Source organism: Osmerus eperlanus, chromosome 3 (assembly GCF_963692335.1).
Source record: "Osmerus eperlanus chromosome 3, fOsmEpe2.1, whole genome shotgun sequence".
In the NCBI taxonomy this organism is placed as follows: domain Eukaryota; kingdom Metazoa; phylum Chordata; class Actinopteri; order Osmeriformes; family Osmeridae; genus Osmerus; species Osmerus eperlanus.
The window spans coordinates 2,665,757-2,681,231 of record NC_085020.1 but is presented as its reverse complement, the minus strand read 5'-3'; the positions used below and the strand labels follow the sequence as shown (position 1 = coordinate 2,681,231).

General features: G+C 51.4%; 1 protein-coding gene across 9 annotated transcripts in view; it reads left to right on the top strand.

The window, feature by feature from the left end:
- Positions 1 to 15,475, top strand: part of LOC134017115 (R3H domain-containing protein 1-like) — a 44,929-nt gene that overhangs the window by 11,506 nt on the left and 17,948 nt on the right. For 5 of the 9 annotated variants that reach the window (XM_062456448.1, XM_062456445.1, XM_062456444.1 and 2 more), the window contains 12 exons: positions 7,323 to 7,561; positions 8,840 to 9,031; positions 10,428 to 10,463; positions 10,965 to 11,057; positions 13,051 to 13,180; positions 13,292 to 13,370; positions 13,615 to 13,674; positions 13,932 to 14,072; positions 14,548 to 14,656; positions 15,046 to 15,141; positions 15,261 to 15,289; positions 15,401 to 15,454. In XM_062456448.1, coding sequence (XP_062312432.1) covers positions 7,397 to 7,561; positions 8,840 to 9,031; positions 10,428 to 10,463; positions 10,965 to 11,057; positions 13,051 to 13,180; positions 13,292 to 13,370; positions 13,615 to 13,674; positions 13,932 to 14,072; positions 14,548 to 14,656; positions 15,046 to 15,141; positions 15,261 to 15,289; positions 15,401 to 15,454 — 1,184 coding nt within the window. In that variant the 5' untranslated portion in view covers positions 7,323 to 7,396. Of the gene's footprint in view, positions 1 to 7,322; positions 7,562 to 8,769; positions 9,032 to 10,427; positions 10,464 to 10,964; positions 11,058 to 13,050; positions 13,181 to 13,291; positions 13,371 to 13,614; positions 13,675 to 13,931; positions 14,073 to 14,547; positions 14,657 to 15,045; positions 15,142 to 15,260; positions 15,290 to 15,400; positions 15,455 to 15,475 lie in introns of those variants that run through there. The other 4 variants (XM_062456446.1, XM_062456450.1, XM_062456447.1 and 1 more) reach the window with 4 other exon arrangements.

Sequence of the window (15,475 nt, the reverse complement as noted above, 5' to 3'; positions counted from 1 at the left end):
GAAAATACGGTAGTTTTATACTGTGCTTCTGTGGCATGGGGCTGACTTCCCTAGGTTAGGGAGGAGGGGGGGAGGAAATCGGTGCTCTTTCCCCCCTGCGGAGGTCTTTTGATGCGTTCTGAATAGCTCGGTGGCGTTCGAACCCAAGCTGCTCGTCTAAGCCCTCTCTGCCGGGCCGGGTTGCCCTCCCTCCCTGCCTGCCGGGCTGAGGACGGTCATTAACATGCAGCAGCCAGACAGCCCTGTCAGCAGTCTGTCCCGCTGAATGGTGTCGGGGACCCTGCGGCGGGGACCCTACAGCGGGGTCCAGCCCGTCACACTGGGATTCTGACGAGGAGGCCGACGGTGGCATCGAGCCGAGCTCTGGTCCCTCACGAGACGGGGGTAAGAGTCGTTAGGGGTGAAAATGTGTTTTTCCTTTTAGTAAAAACAAAACCAAAAAAATCCTATTTTTTTCTTCTTCTGTAATTCTGCTAATCAGCATTCGTAAGCCACTGGGTCGCGTTAACAGTTGTGGAAAAAGTGTCAGGGTTTGCTGTCGCCAATGTCCTCTGCACCCGTCAGCAGTTTCACGCTCTAATCTGCTTCTCCAGGTGCGGGTTTGGATGGTCTTCCTCCCATGTCATGAATTCAAATCCTCCGCCGCTGATAGTTAGTTCACCCTTTTGTTTTTACAAGCTCTGGGTTTTTATGCTAATAGTTCGTGGGTAATTGCCGTGATTCCATTTTGCGTATCATACCTTAGGGGACCATTAGCAATTATTTTTATGCTAAATGGGTGCGAACTGCGGTGTAATTGTCGGAGCAGGGGCCACTTGTATTTAGTTTCCCTGGATATGTGTTGCATCTCATTTTTGCTAAATGGGGCAGTGAAGTCCTAAGGAAAGTGGGACAAGGTTACGTGGTAAACCAAGTCCGTCGACGATCCTCCAAACTCCCTGCCGCCCTCTCTGCCTCTGGTGTCAACCACTGATATATTTAATGAATATTGCATATTAATGACTCTTAATTTGAATAAAGGCCTGAAATCAAAGTCAATGCTATTTGGGTTTATTTCTGCCCTGACCGTCCCAGATGGTCGAGGTCTTTTTCCTTTATTCGTACTAACGGCTCTCTCCAGCCTCTCTACAGTCACCAACCACAATGCAGGCCTTAGAGATGCACTCCATGAGCCAGGCGTAATTGCTTTAAGATGAGGGTAAAAGTCAGGGGAATATCAGGCTCGTAAATGAGAATTAAACGGTGTAATTGCTGTTACGGAGAGAGGCGATGCAATCTGCCGCCACCTTGCGCTGACCTCCACAGGAAGTCGTAGTTAGGCAGCCATCTCTTCTCCGTGGGTTCTTTGTGGGTCTTAAAGGTGTGGTAGGGCGTGTTGTCAACTGAAAGGCAGACTCACGCTAAGCTTAAAGGTGCAGTAGGACGCGTCCTCCGCTTAAAGGCAGACGCACGCTAAGCCTGCGCAGAGGAGGGCTTTGGGATCCTTATCCTCGGAGGTTTCATTAACGCTCCTCAGTCTCGGCTGCCTGGTAGTTGAAAGGAAGCGGGTGTGTCTGTGTCACACCGCCTCCCTCCAGTCAGCCCCTCTCGGCCAGCCGACCACCCGCGGAGCGTCTCCATGTGTCCAGGCATCGAGAGTGTCAAGATAAGCTCACATCAGCCTGGCCATTAGCGATTTGCTGCATGCTAAGCAGGAGTCAGCATGTAATGAAGCGGACCTCAGTGTTTGATCAGGGCTTTGCGGTTAGCGACAGACTTCGGGGGGTCTTGAACCCCGGCACCTTGGGAGGAGGGGGCCGTTCGTCTCGGTTCCAGGGTGCCGTTAAAGACTGCCGTGCCTGGGGGACACAAGCACACACGTTAAAATTCCATCTCCATGACAATCTCCCTCCACACCGAGCAGGGTAACAGTGTATCTCACACAGCCGCAGGGCATAGAGTCCTAAAGAGGACCGTTCAGGAGTTCTTCCCCCTCCCCCCCCCCCCACATTTTATTTCCCTCTCTTTTTTTGTGCATGTGAGCGTGCACGTGTGTGTTTGAAGTGTCTCCACCCCCCCCCCCCCCCCCCCGGGCTCTCCTCCCCCAATAATTTGTATTCTTGTCTGAAGCCAGGCAACTGCCAATCATCCGTAAATATAATTGGCTGTCAAATAATAGTTCACCCAGTGCTGATGGGGGATTATATTAATAAGGACGCCTCCCCCCACTGTCGTGTGTGTGACTGAGAGAGAGAACAAGCCTTTACCAGCTCCAAGAGATCACTTTAATTACATTTATATCAAGACGGTATTTCCCTCTGTCACAAGTGATCCTAATCTTGTAAGACGTGAATAAAAGCATAATTCTCCTTAATATGTCTATTATTGAGTTTTGGAAGAGGCATGGAGGGGTCAGGGCAGGGCTCCAGACTAACTTTTTTTACTAGGAGCACAGTAGCCCCTGATTGAATTTTAGGAGCACAAGCAGAACATTTAGGGGCACGCCTTATATTAACCTGCAATGCAATTATTAATGTCACTAGAGAGGGTACAATTCAGTGGCAATTTTACACCCTTTTTAGGGGTCGCTAAGCACCCCTAAATTTCATCTCAGCACCTCTAAAAATAATAATAAATTAAAAAATATATATATTGTTTATTATCATTTGATGCTGGTAGTTAATTAAGAAAGGGGCATCCTTATTTTTTTCATTCATTCAATATTTTGCATAATAATACATAAATGTATGAATTGTTATCCGGTGAAATTAGGGATTTATATTAGCAAAGGGGTTTAGCACTTTTGCGAGGCACTGTATTCATGTCACATTCTCATTTGGTTCTGAGCACCCCTAAAGGTCTGATCCTAGAATCGCCCCTGGTACAATTTCTGGGGAAATTGTGGGGTGTGCTTGCGTCGGTTGCAGATGGGTCAGTTTTTTTACAGAAATTTTTACAACTGATATACAGCGACGCACCACATAAGTTTGAATTTAAATACATTATTTAATGTGACATTACGTACTGCAAGTCTTAGCTAAATGACTTAAATGTATGATGCGCTTTTCGATCAGTCCTCTGACACCACGACACGATACTTGCTGAGTATAACAGCGCAACAGCGCAAACACAGGCAGGGATACAGTAGCAACGCTAGTGCTAAGAAGTATTTAGCTGCTCAGCTCCATGACGCCGGGTAAGAAGGGCTTGTGAAACTGCTCACCAAAAGAACAAAGGGGAACCCACTTGTCTGGCAGATTAAGACTAGCTACGATACTAATGCTAAGGACTCGCTGATATCGCTGTCTTACTAGAACGTTGTATCTATGCGTCGTTGCTAACGTGTGCACACCCAATAAATTCAAAATTTGTAGGTCGCACATGCGCGAGTGCTTGTACAAAATGCTCGCACTGTCTCAAAAACTGCGTCGCAAATTGCGACCATTTGGTCGCAGTCTGGAGCCCTGGGTCAGGGTGCGATCGGTGCAACACGGCTGGGAAAGCACAGCATGGTTTTACCGCTTCGTTTACGCAGCGTTTTGATCCGTGTGTCCTGCCTGCCTGTCTCTCCCGCTTGGCTTTCCCCCCCACTGTCACAAGTGTTGGTCTTCCTGTCAATACTGAGTTAGCATGGCACATCTCTGGCTCTCATTTCACAGACGGCTGGAAGGGCCAACAGCTTATTTATCCAGCCAGATTAAATCAATACCACCCCCACGCTAAGCTGTCACTCGCTGACACCCAACACAGAGATCTCATTTGTATCCCCACACGGATCCATTCGCTGTCGTCCCTGACCAACAGCAACAGGAGGGTAAACACACGAAACTGTTCGAATGCATTACACCCATCCTGAATCACCCAGCGTTTCCCCTGTCCTGTTTGGGGGGGTTTGTGTGTGTGTGTGTGGGCGGCCACAGTTGTGTTCACAGTTCAATGTAAAGACCTAACTGAGCTGCTGAGCTGTGAGGAGACGGTGCTTTCGTAGTCTGGCTTCAGCTACTACCCAATTAGCGCTAAATGTGGACACGGATCCTGTGCTGCGCGGCAGAGCCTGCAGCTGCTCCGACGCCAGCACAGAAAGAAACAGCTCTCCTCCCACCCCCACTCTCTCCCTCCCCCCCACCCTCTCCCCACACCCCCACCCTCTCCTCCCACCCCCACACTCTTCCCTCCCCCCCACCCTCTCCCCACACCGCCACCCTCTCCCCACACCCCCACCCTCTCCCCACACCGCCACCCTCTCCCCACACCCCCACTCTCTCCTCACACCCCCACCCTCTCCTCCCACCCCCACTCTCTCCCCACACCCCCACGCTCTCCTCACACCCCCACTCTCTCCCCACACCCACACCCCCACTCTCTCCCCACACCCACACCCCCACTCTCTCCTCACACCCCCACCCTCTCCTCCCACCCCCACTCTCTCCCCACACCCCCACGCTCTCCTCACACCCCCACTCTCTCCCCACACCCACACCCCCACCCTCTCCCCACACCCCCACCCTCTCCCCATTGAAGAAGAGAAGAGAGAGGGAGGGGGGGGGGTAGAGGCGAAAAGCCCCGGAGGAAGACAAGAACCCCATGCGGTCTTCTGCTGTTTTTCTGCTTGAAAAGAACTGAAAATGCCCCATCCCTGTTTCCAGCTTCTGTGAACCAGTCCATATGTCTGCTGTGAAAGCTTGATGTGCGCAAACCCAGTCACCTTGGAAGAGAAGCATATGCTTGTAGAAATTCCACACTCAGGAATTGATTGGTGAAACGGGGGGACGGGGGCTTGTGCATGTATAGCAACCGACAGCACACAGAAACGTCTGTTGGACTCCGAGCACCTGGAGTCCCCGCAGTCTGGCTAGCGTCCGTCGCGCTTCATCCCTTTGTGGCTCGACATCGTCCCTTTCGCCACCCTGGTTTCCATCGTTTGAGCTCTCCAGAAGAGACTTCTGCAGTGCGATCCTTTGTACTACCCCAGCCTCCGGCCCTCCACACCACCACCACCTCCACCAGCCAGCCCAGCGCTCCTCCCACCCCAGAGAGAGCCTCCATCTGTGCGCGGGCGTGGAAGCGAAAGGTCAGACCAGAGTGTGGGCGTCCTCATCTAGCCGCGGACAGCTCACAAAAGCGTGTGAGCCGAGAGCTCATGAATTCCAAAATGGCTCCTACCCGGCGAGCATTAAAAGCATAATTGTCCTTGGGTAGTCTGTTTAGGCGAAGGGGGGGGGGGGGAGGTATGCTAAACGCTTCCCCTGCCACCAGGAGCCGGCAGGGCCCGGTCCAGTGACCCCCCCCCCCCTGTGGAGGAGCTGACAAGAGTGGAGATGTGAGGGACTGAGAGAGCTGCTGGTAGTCCCTCACACAAGGCAGACAGCAGCCAGCAAGAGACCTGGAGATGGAGGCAGGGAGAGAGAGGACCTGGAGGCAGAGGCAGGGCGAGAGAGGACCTGTAGGCAGAGGCAGGGCGAGAGAGAACCTGGAGGCAGAGGCAGGGAGAGAGAGGACCTGGAGGAAGGGAGAGGACCTGGAGGCAGGGAGAGAGAGCACCTGGAGGCAGGGAGAGAGAGGACCTGGAGGCAGAGAGAGAGAGGACCTGGAGGAAGGGAGAGAGAGGACCTGGAGGAAGGGAGAGAGAGGACCTGGAGGCAGGGAGAGAGAGCACCTGGAGGCAGGGAGAGAGAGGACCTGGAGGCAGGGAGAGAGAGGACCTGGAGGCAGAGGCAGGGCGAGAGAGAACCTGGAGGCAGGGCGAGAGAGAACCTGGAGGCAGGGCGAGAGAGAACCTGGAGGCAGGGAGAGAGAGCACCTGGAGGCAGGGAGAGAGAGGACCTGGAGGCAGAGGCAGGGCGAGAGAGAACCTGGAGGCAGAGGCAGGGAGAGAGAGGACCTGGAGGCAGGGAGAGAGAGGACCTGGAGGCAGGGAGAGAGAGGACCTTTGACTGATGGCACATGCCAAGTCTCCGTCAGAAACCGCTACTGCACCGCCGGAAGAAATGACTTGCTGTGTGTGTGTGTGTGTGAGAAAGAAAGATGGAAAGTAAGGAAGAGAGAGAGATAACTACTTTGGTGTTCCTGTTGGAACATAATATTTTTATAGTACTAGTTATTAGCTACTAATAGTTAGACCAGGAGAAAGAACACACACCGTCCTCACCCCACCCTCACACACACCGTCCTCACCCCGCCCTCACACACACCGTCCTCACCCCGCCCTCACACACACCGTCCTCACACACACCGTCCTCAGACAGCCGCCCCCCCCCCCCCCCCCCTCCTGGTCTCATGAATCCCAATCAGCCGAGGCCATCAGCCTCTTAAATAATGCAGCGTCGCCTGTGCCACCTCCATTAGGGTGATAAATACGTTACATCGGCAGCCGGCACTCCCTGCCAAGTGAGCTCCACCATTCTCCTCACGTCCCTGTCATCTCAGCCCCCCAGCACAGGCCAGACACACTCAATGTGTTTAGAGTTTGATTTTCTACAACAACTAAAATAAAAAAATACTATTCCGACACTCAGCCACCGCCTGGCCTAAAAGCTTGCCTTCCCTGCTCAGTCAGATTACAGGAAGCTTGTTGGTGGACAGATGAGAGGTGGGTGGGACAAAGGACCGGGGGCATAGTTTCAGGGGTGGAGGTGGGAATCCTAAATCCGGTTCAGTGTAAATAAGATAAATAACATGAGGCCATTTACTTTAAAAGTTTAAAATAGCAAGCTATAGACCTGTTTTATAGGGAAGGTAACCTTAAATGACTTATCTTGTGATCGGGCGCTATATAATATATTTTTTTTTATCTATAAAAAAAAATATATATATTTTTTAAATTATTAACTTGACCTTCCAGGGGGGGCGGGGTGCCCCCCTAATATAATGGTAGGGGAAACACTGCGGTTGTTGCGTGACCAGTGGCCTGGTCTCAGGAGGCCGTGAAGGTGAGTATCCACCCCTCTCCTCCCCCCAGTCAGATGGATAAAGGAGCTGAAAGTCCTCTTGACCTGGCCGACCTGTCTGACAGGGAGCTTGCTCTTCAGGGGGCTGATCGGCTTGCGTCCCGGCCAGAGGGCAGCTCTGCTCCAACACCGGCCGGGAAGCAGCGCTCAGCAGGGCCCACAGAGCTGGACACGACACCCCCACCTGTGGGCCCAGTCGACCCCGGGAGCTGCACCCTAAGAATATGACTCAGAACTGGGTTCAGCACTTTAGTTAACTTGCCGTTGGAAATACTGTAGTTGTGTAACTTTTTTTTTTTTTTTTTTTTCTCGTTTCTTCAAAACCAAGACAAAACCAGCATGCCATCTAATGACCATTCTCTTATTTTCTCTCTCTCCTCTCCCCCACTTCCACAGGTCACTAAGGGGCATGAGAGCCTTGTTGGAGGCCTGCGAGGTAGCGAGCCCAAGCCAGAGCTGGTGACGGTGACATGGGCCTGTACCTCAGGGCTTCCTGTAGCACGCTCCTCCACGCCACGCGCCCCTCAGCCCCCCCCGGCAGCAGCAACGCCCCCCACAGGGACCCCGCCCTGGGCACCAGCCCCCGCCCCGGCCCCCCGCCTCAGCAGGCCCAGCACCAAGCAGCAGCCACGCCGGTAAACACACACACACGCTCCCTCACACACACACACACACGCTCCCTCACACACACACACGCTCCCTCACACACAGACACGCTCCCTCACACACACACACGCTCCCTCACACACACACACGCTCCCTCACACACACACACGCTCCCTCACACACACACGCTCCCTCACACACACACACACACACCAGCGCTCAGATAAGAAACGACCGTCTTCACTGGTAACTAGACACAGATGTGTCAGCTATAAGCACGGACACTAGAAAACGTGCCTGAAAACGAACACCTTCACTGACAAACGGACGTACGCACACACGCAGACACACCCAGCCCAGTCCCTAGTCTCACCCACTGTCCAGACCCAGGGACAGAGCATAGTGAGTGCAGCTAGGCTGGTGGGTGAGGCAGCGGGCCGGGGTAATGCAGGGGAGACCGGGGCAGTGACGGGCTCCCAGACAGGAGGCGATTGCGTCTCCTCCTGTGATAGGAAGGGGACTGGTGATAGGAAGGGGAAGGCTCCCCAGAGGCCTGTCTGCCAGCCTGCTGTCCCAGCTCAGACACAGCAGAGCAGGGAACACATATGGGGGTGTCAGCCCCTCTCTGCCTGGCAGCAACCCCACTTCCCTGTCCAAACAGCCCAGCCATGGCTCTTCTTTCTCTTGCCCTGTTTTCTCTCTTTTTTTCTCTCTCTTTTTGCCATCTGGGTATTCTGACATAGTACCGCACACAGTCCTAGATAGAGGAGAGAGAGAGAGTGTCACATGTGCATGTCTGGCGTATCTCAGGCGTTAATGGAAGCTTTAAGATGCCGGCTCATCAGCGCTCTGTCAGGGCCCCTCTGCGGAGGGGCCGTCTGGGAGGAGTGCTCTGTCAGGGCCCCTCTGCAGGGGGGCCGTCTGGGAGGAGTGCTCTGTCAGGGCCCCCTCTGCAGGGGGGGGGGAGGGTCTGGGAGGACGGCTCTGGAGACAGAAGGGGGGTGTGGGTGTGGCTGGTCTGGAACAAAGCATTACTACAACGTACGGTTATGATATTGGGTGATTTGTCATAGAGCAAAAACACCTCATCGATCTGTTTACGACTGCTTAATAGCTCGGTGCCTCGGAGAGGCGAGGAACAAGACAGCCATGCAAGTGAACTGACCAAAGAACCCCCGCCGCCCCCTGTCCCTCCGCCCCTGCCCCCTCGCCTCGCCCCTGTCCATATCTCCTCCAGGGTTCCAGCTCTTGGTAGACGCTCCAAGTAGCCTTCTCTAATGAGGATGTCTGATCCTGTCACTGTCAAGGAGACTAGCGACACCATGAGAGGTCTGGAGATGGAGGAGAGCCCCCCCACCCCCTCCTCAGAGGACGGCCCCGCCCCCTCCTCAGAGGACGGCCCAGCCAAGCCCGACAGCAGGGAGCGGGTCACTCCGCCCCAACCGCAACCTGAACCCGACCGAGATGAAAGCTGCTGCCAAGACAAGAATGACACTCAGGTAAAAACATAAATATTTTACAACGAATATGAAAAGATCTACCTTTCCAAACTTCATGGTTGTATTCACCCCCGGGCTCAGACACACCTTCACCTCCCTCCCTCCTTCCCACCCTCGCACACCCACATATTCCATAAGTCTCCCAATCAACCTTCAACCATTCCAGTTCCCCTACTGGAGTGCTGTATGTCAGCTGAAGGGGTTCAGTAAAGCTTTGGGGAACGTAGAGAAGGTATATGCAGTGAAATGGAAAGGAACGGGTCCGGGGGGGAGGGAGGAAGGGGAGAGTGTTAAGCAAGTGTGGCGTTATTGGGCTTTGTAATGGCGAGCAGAGCAGAGCGGGAGGAAATAATTGCTTTCCGATACAGAACTGGCTCGGGGACCCTGGGGAGTCCCCTGGCAAAGCACAACCAATCAATTGTCAGATAATTGAGTTATGAGAACCAACGGAAGCGGTCTACTCCGACCCCCCCCCCCCCCTTACCCACCCGGTTATTATACACTTGAAGGTTAAGGTTGCCAGGTAGTTTTTTCTGCAGAGTCCAACATTATTTTTCCCCCTCTGACAGGTGAGCAGGTAGGCCTCCCTCGGTACAGACATGACATTTCTCTCGTGCGTTCTCCATTTGTGAAGAGTCCTGACCCTGCTGATGTCTGCGTGTTACCTCCCCTCCCCAATGCCCCCCCCCCCCCCCCCCCACGCCTGTAGGGAAAGCATGTGGTAAGGCAGGGAGAGAGGCACAGGGAGAGAGGCACAGGGAGAGAGGCACAGGGAGAGAGGCACAGGGAGAGAGGCACAGGGAGAGAGAGGAGTTGTTGAGCCAGGAGTCTTAACAGGCTGGCCGGGGAGAGGCAGGCAGGAGGAGAGGCAGATAATCTCCATCTCAAATCCCATTTTATCCACCGACTTCTCCCGCCTCACCCCCAGTGGGATGGGGATGGGGAGGCAGAACGAATGTCTTTGCCGCCATCTGTCTCCTCCGCTTCAGTGGACGGCGGAGCCTCGTTGCCCACAAGGCGACATTTCCGACTGGTCTGCGGCAGACGCCTGCTCCCTCCAAGTCTGGAAACCAGAGAACCTGGTGCGTTACAGCTGACATGTGTAGGCCTGATACTCAGGGAGATGGAACATTGGCTCCAAGCCCCCAACAGGTTCTGCAAAAACCCACAAAAGGTTTGCTTCACGGAAGAAAAAATACATAAAAATAAAAAGATAAAACAGTTGGGTTTTTTTTAACGTTGAAACAAAACGATTCGTAGAGCCCCTTTTTCCTCTGTGTCCAATCCCGATTGTCCCGGTCATTCATTGCTGAGGAAAGTCCACCCCTGTGTTCCGACGCCATGCGCTCCACTCCCTTTAAACATTCCTGTTGATTCATTTTGTCTGGTTGCTCAGCGGGAGTCGTCGGGATCAGCAGGGAGGAGACCCAAGGTACTGTGGCCAGAGGCATGCCTCCCCGTGCTCGCCTGTCTTGTGAACACGGCCCGTTTTAGTTTTTTTTTTTATCCGAGGATGATTCATGAATTATTTAGTTCAGTTATCATGAGCAAAAACATGTTTGTGTGGGAAATGTCTTCCATATTCTTTCCTCCGGTATTCGTACGTGTGTTCTTGGTGCACGTTGTTTTGGGTTGTTCCTGTAACTGTAATACTAATGCATCCATATTCCCAGTTATTTAACCAATAACCTCAACAAGCCAAGTTGACCTAACTGACTGTGTGCATGGTCGATATTTTTACTGAAACCCCACGCCCTCACGTTAAGAAGTGCAGTCTGGTGTGGGTGGCTTGAACTTGGTTTCTTGGTTTCCTTTTTCCATAACACTTGGTTTGGGTGTGTGTGTGTGTGTGTGTGTGGGGTACCATCTATCTGTCCCATTCTGACTCTCTTCTTCACCCTCACCCCTCCCTCACCTCCCTCCCCCCTCCCAGTCTAACTCAAAGTTAAAGTTAGTTCGGAGCCTGGCTGTTTGCGAAGAGTCCTCTCCTCCCCCTCCCACTACTGATCTGCCTGGAGACACCCAGGTAATCCCTCTCCCCCTTCAGGGATGTTCACCACCACACCACCTCCCCTCTCCCCCTGCAGGGATGTTCACCACCACAACACCTCCCCTCTCCGCCTGCAGGGATGTTCACCACCACATCACCTCCTCTCTCCCCTTGCAGGGATGTTCACCACCTCCCCTCTCCGCCTGCAGGGATGTTCACCACCTCCCCTCTCCCCTTGCAGGGATGTTCACCACCACAACACCTCCCCTCTCCCCCTGCAGGGATGTTCACCACCTCCCCTCTCCCCTTGCAGGGATGTTAACCACCACACTACCTCTCCAGCACATCGGCTGCTGTCCAGTAGACAATCATCTCATGCATATTTATGCCTTCCGGGGTGCAAGTCCTCCAGTACTGAAGCATGCCTCTCCCGAGTAACACCACCCTGCCTCCTGCTGTAGCATTCCACTCATACATCCAGAGTACATGGTTGTCTTTTTTTTTTCATGTCATGTCAAGGATTCAGATATTCCCTTATTTGCGTAACATGTTTTAAACTCCCTTCACTTAATTTATGGTTGAATACATTTTGACTGTTGATGCTCCTGCTTTGATTCACTTCACACAATTTGTGATTAATCTGTTATTTAGTTCCAGCTGAAGTGTAGCTCCTTAAGTATTTGCGCAACATGAAATCCAAGAACGCTTGACAAAACCAAAAAGGTGAGGTACAAAGAGATTAATCTATTGAGATAAGTCGTTAAAATCCTCCTGGAAAATGTAATTGAAGCCAAGCCTCCATTAAATACCTTGTGCTTTTGTGAATTGGTAGTCAGAGCTTTTAATTCTACCCCTTCTGATGGAGGGAATAGTCTCGTTTTTTGTTCGGTTTACCGTTGAAACCTCAATCAGGAGAGGAGACTGACTGAGGGAATTAAACAAACGGCAGAGAGAGAGAATAGGCGGGGTGTAACTCTCTTGACTCCATCAGACAGATTTATGTTCTTGAACGGATAAATTAGATTTCCATTCTAGGAGTTCAGTGCTTTTTTTCTCTTCCTATCTCTTTATTCACCCACCTACCCACCCCCCTTCGCTTCCACCCCCTTTCTGCAGCACTAAAGCTCAGCTCGCAGCCTGACACTCTCCCAGACTGGTTTCTCCAGACCAGAGCTTTCTTCAGACGTAAACACTCCAGCTTTCCGTCACAGAGAGAGAAGCAGCAGGGAGAATAAACCCCTCCCCCTGTGCGTCATGTCGAGTGCTTGTTCTACTTTTGCTCTACTTTTGTATCGAGTCTGAAAGGAGAAATCAAGGGCTTTTCTGCCCCAAATTCGCTATCAAAGAGAAATGCCAGGACGGAGAAGCTTCTGGGTCCAGAGACGCACCGCAGGGTGTTAACGTTCGAGGCCAGAGGGGACGGAGAGCTTTGCTCTGGCAGCCCTTCGTACACACTACTTTTCCCAGGCCACCGTACCGAGTGCAGCTACTAATAAATAACCTGAGGCACCATTTTTTTTTTATATGAACGCAAAAGCTAGAATTCTCTTGGAGCCTCCCCTCCCATTTTAAGGTAGGGCGAGTCAAGGTCAGACCCCTCGGCTGCTTACGCACCAAATATAGGTACGAGCCCCACGGCACTGGGATTATTGCAGTAGTTTTCTTTAACTTGGCTTGAATGGTTTTTCTCCTCCCTTTGGTCTAAATTCATAGTTGATACCGTGAGTCTTCTCACTCTCACTTTACCCAAGCTGAGTGGAAGCCTAGATGACGAAACTATGAGACTGTGTAGCAAGAGGATCACTGGCTCTTCAGCGGTGTCTGAGAGTAGTTGAGGTTCTTTGTTGGAGTTCAAACAGCTGTGAGTGTGAATTTAAACTTGTGTTTGTAGTCTGCAAACACAATGTGACTCATTTGATCATGCCTCAACAAACTAAACATCTGATTCATAGGTTGGATATGAAGTTAGCTACTGATTCATGAGATCGAACACGTACAGGTATAACAAAAGAACAACTTTGTTTTCCAGGAAGAAATTCAAATCCAGCTGTCCCAGCCGTACGACAAAGAGGAATCCTCTCCGCCTGTCAGAGATGAGGAGAAGAGTGTCGAGAGGCTGGACAGAACTGAAAGGATGCCAAGGAAGATGTTATCCCGAGGTGTGTTGTGTTCCGCGTGTCTGCACGCAACTAAATTAAGTGAAACAACTTCCAACCGCAGTTTTTCCAGAGTTGTTTTTGTTTCAAAGCCATTTCCTCTCCGTTCCTCAGATTCCAGTCAGGAATACACCGACTCCACAGGGATCGACCTCCACGAGTTCTTAGTTAACACGTTGAAAAACAACCCCAGGTGTGTAGTAATGCCAGTCCTTTCAAGTCCCTGTGTGCGCCGTGGCGAGCACAGCTGTTGTTCTTTTCGACTGACGATCGTCCAACCGCTCGCTCGCCAAAAGGTTACCTCGGAACACTTGTCGTCTTCATCAGTCGATTACTAATTGCTGTGTCTGTCGTACCCAGCGGTAATGAGATGAGTGCTGGAACAAGTCCACTCCAGATGCAGACTAATTCTTCCATTTCCCATCTCTTCCTTAAAGGGACAGGATGATGCTGTTGAAGCTGGAACAGGACATCCTCGACTTCATCAGTAACAACGAGTGAGTCTCCGCAGTCCCTCCCGCCTCACATTCCCTGCCAACCCAATAAGCTATTTTCTTATCATTTGTAATAAAGCCATGCATAATTTGGTACGAAGTCGTGGTTCCTCGAGGGCCCCGGGAGAGAGCTAATGAGATTTGACTCGGGGCGATGTCGGGGCGGTGCTGGCTGGAACAAGTGTTTCTAATTGTCCCTCCGTCGTCCCGTCTGAATTATTGATCGTCTCTCTGGTGTTTTTTTTCCCCCGCTCCACCAGAAGCCAGAAGAGGAAGTTCCCCCCGATGACCTCCTATCACAGGATGCTGCTGCATCGAGTCGCCGCGTACTTCGGCCTCGAACACAACGTCGACCAAACGGGGAAATCGGTTATTATCAACAAAACGAGTAACACAAGGATGTGAGTCCAAGTCTCTCCGTCTCTCTCTTTCTCTCACTCTCTCTCTCTCCCTCTCTCTCCCTCTCTCTCTCCCTTTCTCTGCTTCTCTCCGTCTGGAACTTGCACGTAACACACACACACACTTTCTCTCGCTCTCTGCCACATCCAAGAATTCAATTTCTCAGCTCTGGTCTAATTCAAATGGCTTAGGCTGCAGAAATTACTGTCTCCGTATCTTCTGCTGAGGCAAAACAGATTTTCCCTTTGCCGTACTTGCCGTACTCCGAAATGAGTTTTGGGTGGGAGGAAACTTAATTATCTGCGGTTTTCAATATTGCAGGAATGGTGGTGAAACGATGAGGTTGTGTTTATGAGGTGAAAAGGGAGATGGTGTAAACATCTCAGGTTTTTCTGGGAACGTTGCGACAACTGCACTTTTTCACTGCGCCCCATTGCCACTCCATATATCCACCCCTACCCCTCCATCTCTCCTCAGACCCGATCAGAAGTTTTCGGAACACATCAAAGACGACAAAAGCGAGGACTTCCAGAAGCGGTACATTCTCAAAAGGGACAACTCCACCTCTGACAAAGATGACAACATGGTATGTGTTTGTTTGATGTCAGTGTCACATCCTGAAACACTGAGACAAGGGGGGAGAAGGGGGAGGAGGGGTGGTAATTAGCCTTAGCAATTCCAAGCAGTAGTTTATGGTGAATGAAACTTCATAAGGCTGTGAGGCCAGTTATCGAAAAGTATTTGATAAATATCACTTTTTGAGCTGTGCGTTTGTAGTAGTGTTTGAAGACCTTAATGCTGGTGTTTCTAGAGTGTTTGAAGACTTTAATGCTGGTGTTTCTAGAGTGTTTGAAGACCTTGATGCTTGTGTTTCTAGAGTGTTTGAAGACCTTAATTTTGGTGTTTCTAGAGTGTTTGAAGACCTTGATGCTGGTGTTTCTAGAGTGTTTGAAGACCTTGATGCTGGTGTTTCAGATGCGGATGCGACTGAAGGATGACCGGAGGAGCAAGTCCATCGAGGAGAGGGAGGAGGAGTACCAGAGAGCCAGAGACAGGATCTTTGCTCAAGATGTTAGAATCTTTTCATGAATTTCATCTCCTGAGAATAACATTTACATATGTAGTTGTGTTTTTTACGGTTAAAAGTGTTTGTACCGCAATGCCAAACTAACAGTTATCTTATTTCACAGGGTCCAGATGGGTTTGCTATTGAAAAAAGGTTTGCTTACATTTTTTGTATACAAACTTTGATTTGTTTGGGGAAATGCTGAAGGGCGACTTTAATAATAGGGCGCCAAATAACAAAGCGCTCCTCTCACCCTGTCCACAGGATACAAGAAGACGATGCTGGCAACAACACACAGCAACGACGAAAGATCTTCAGGTAAATTACCCCCCTGTTACC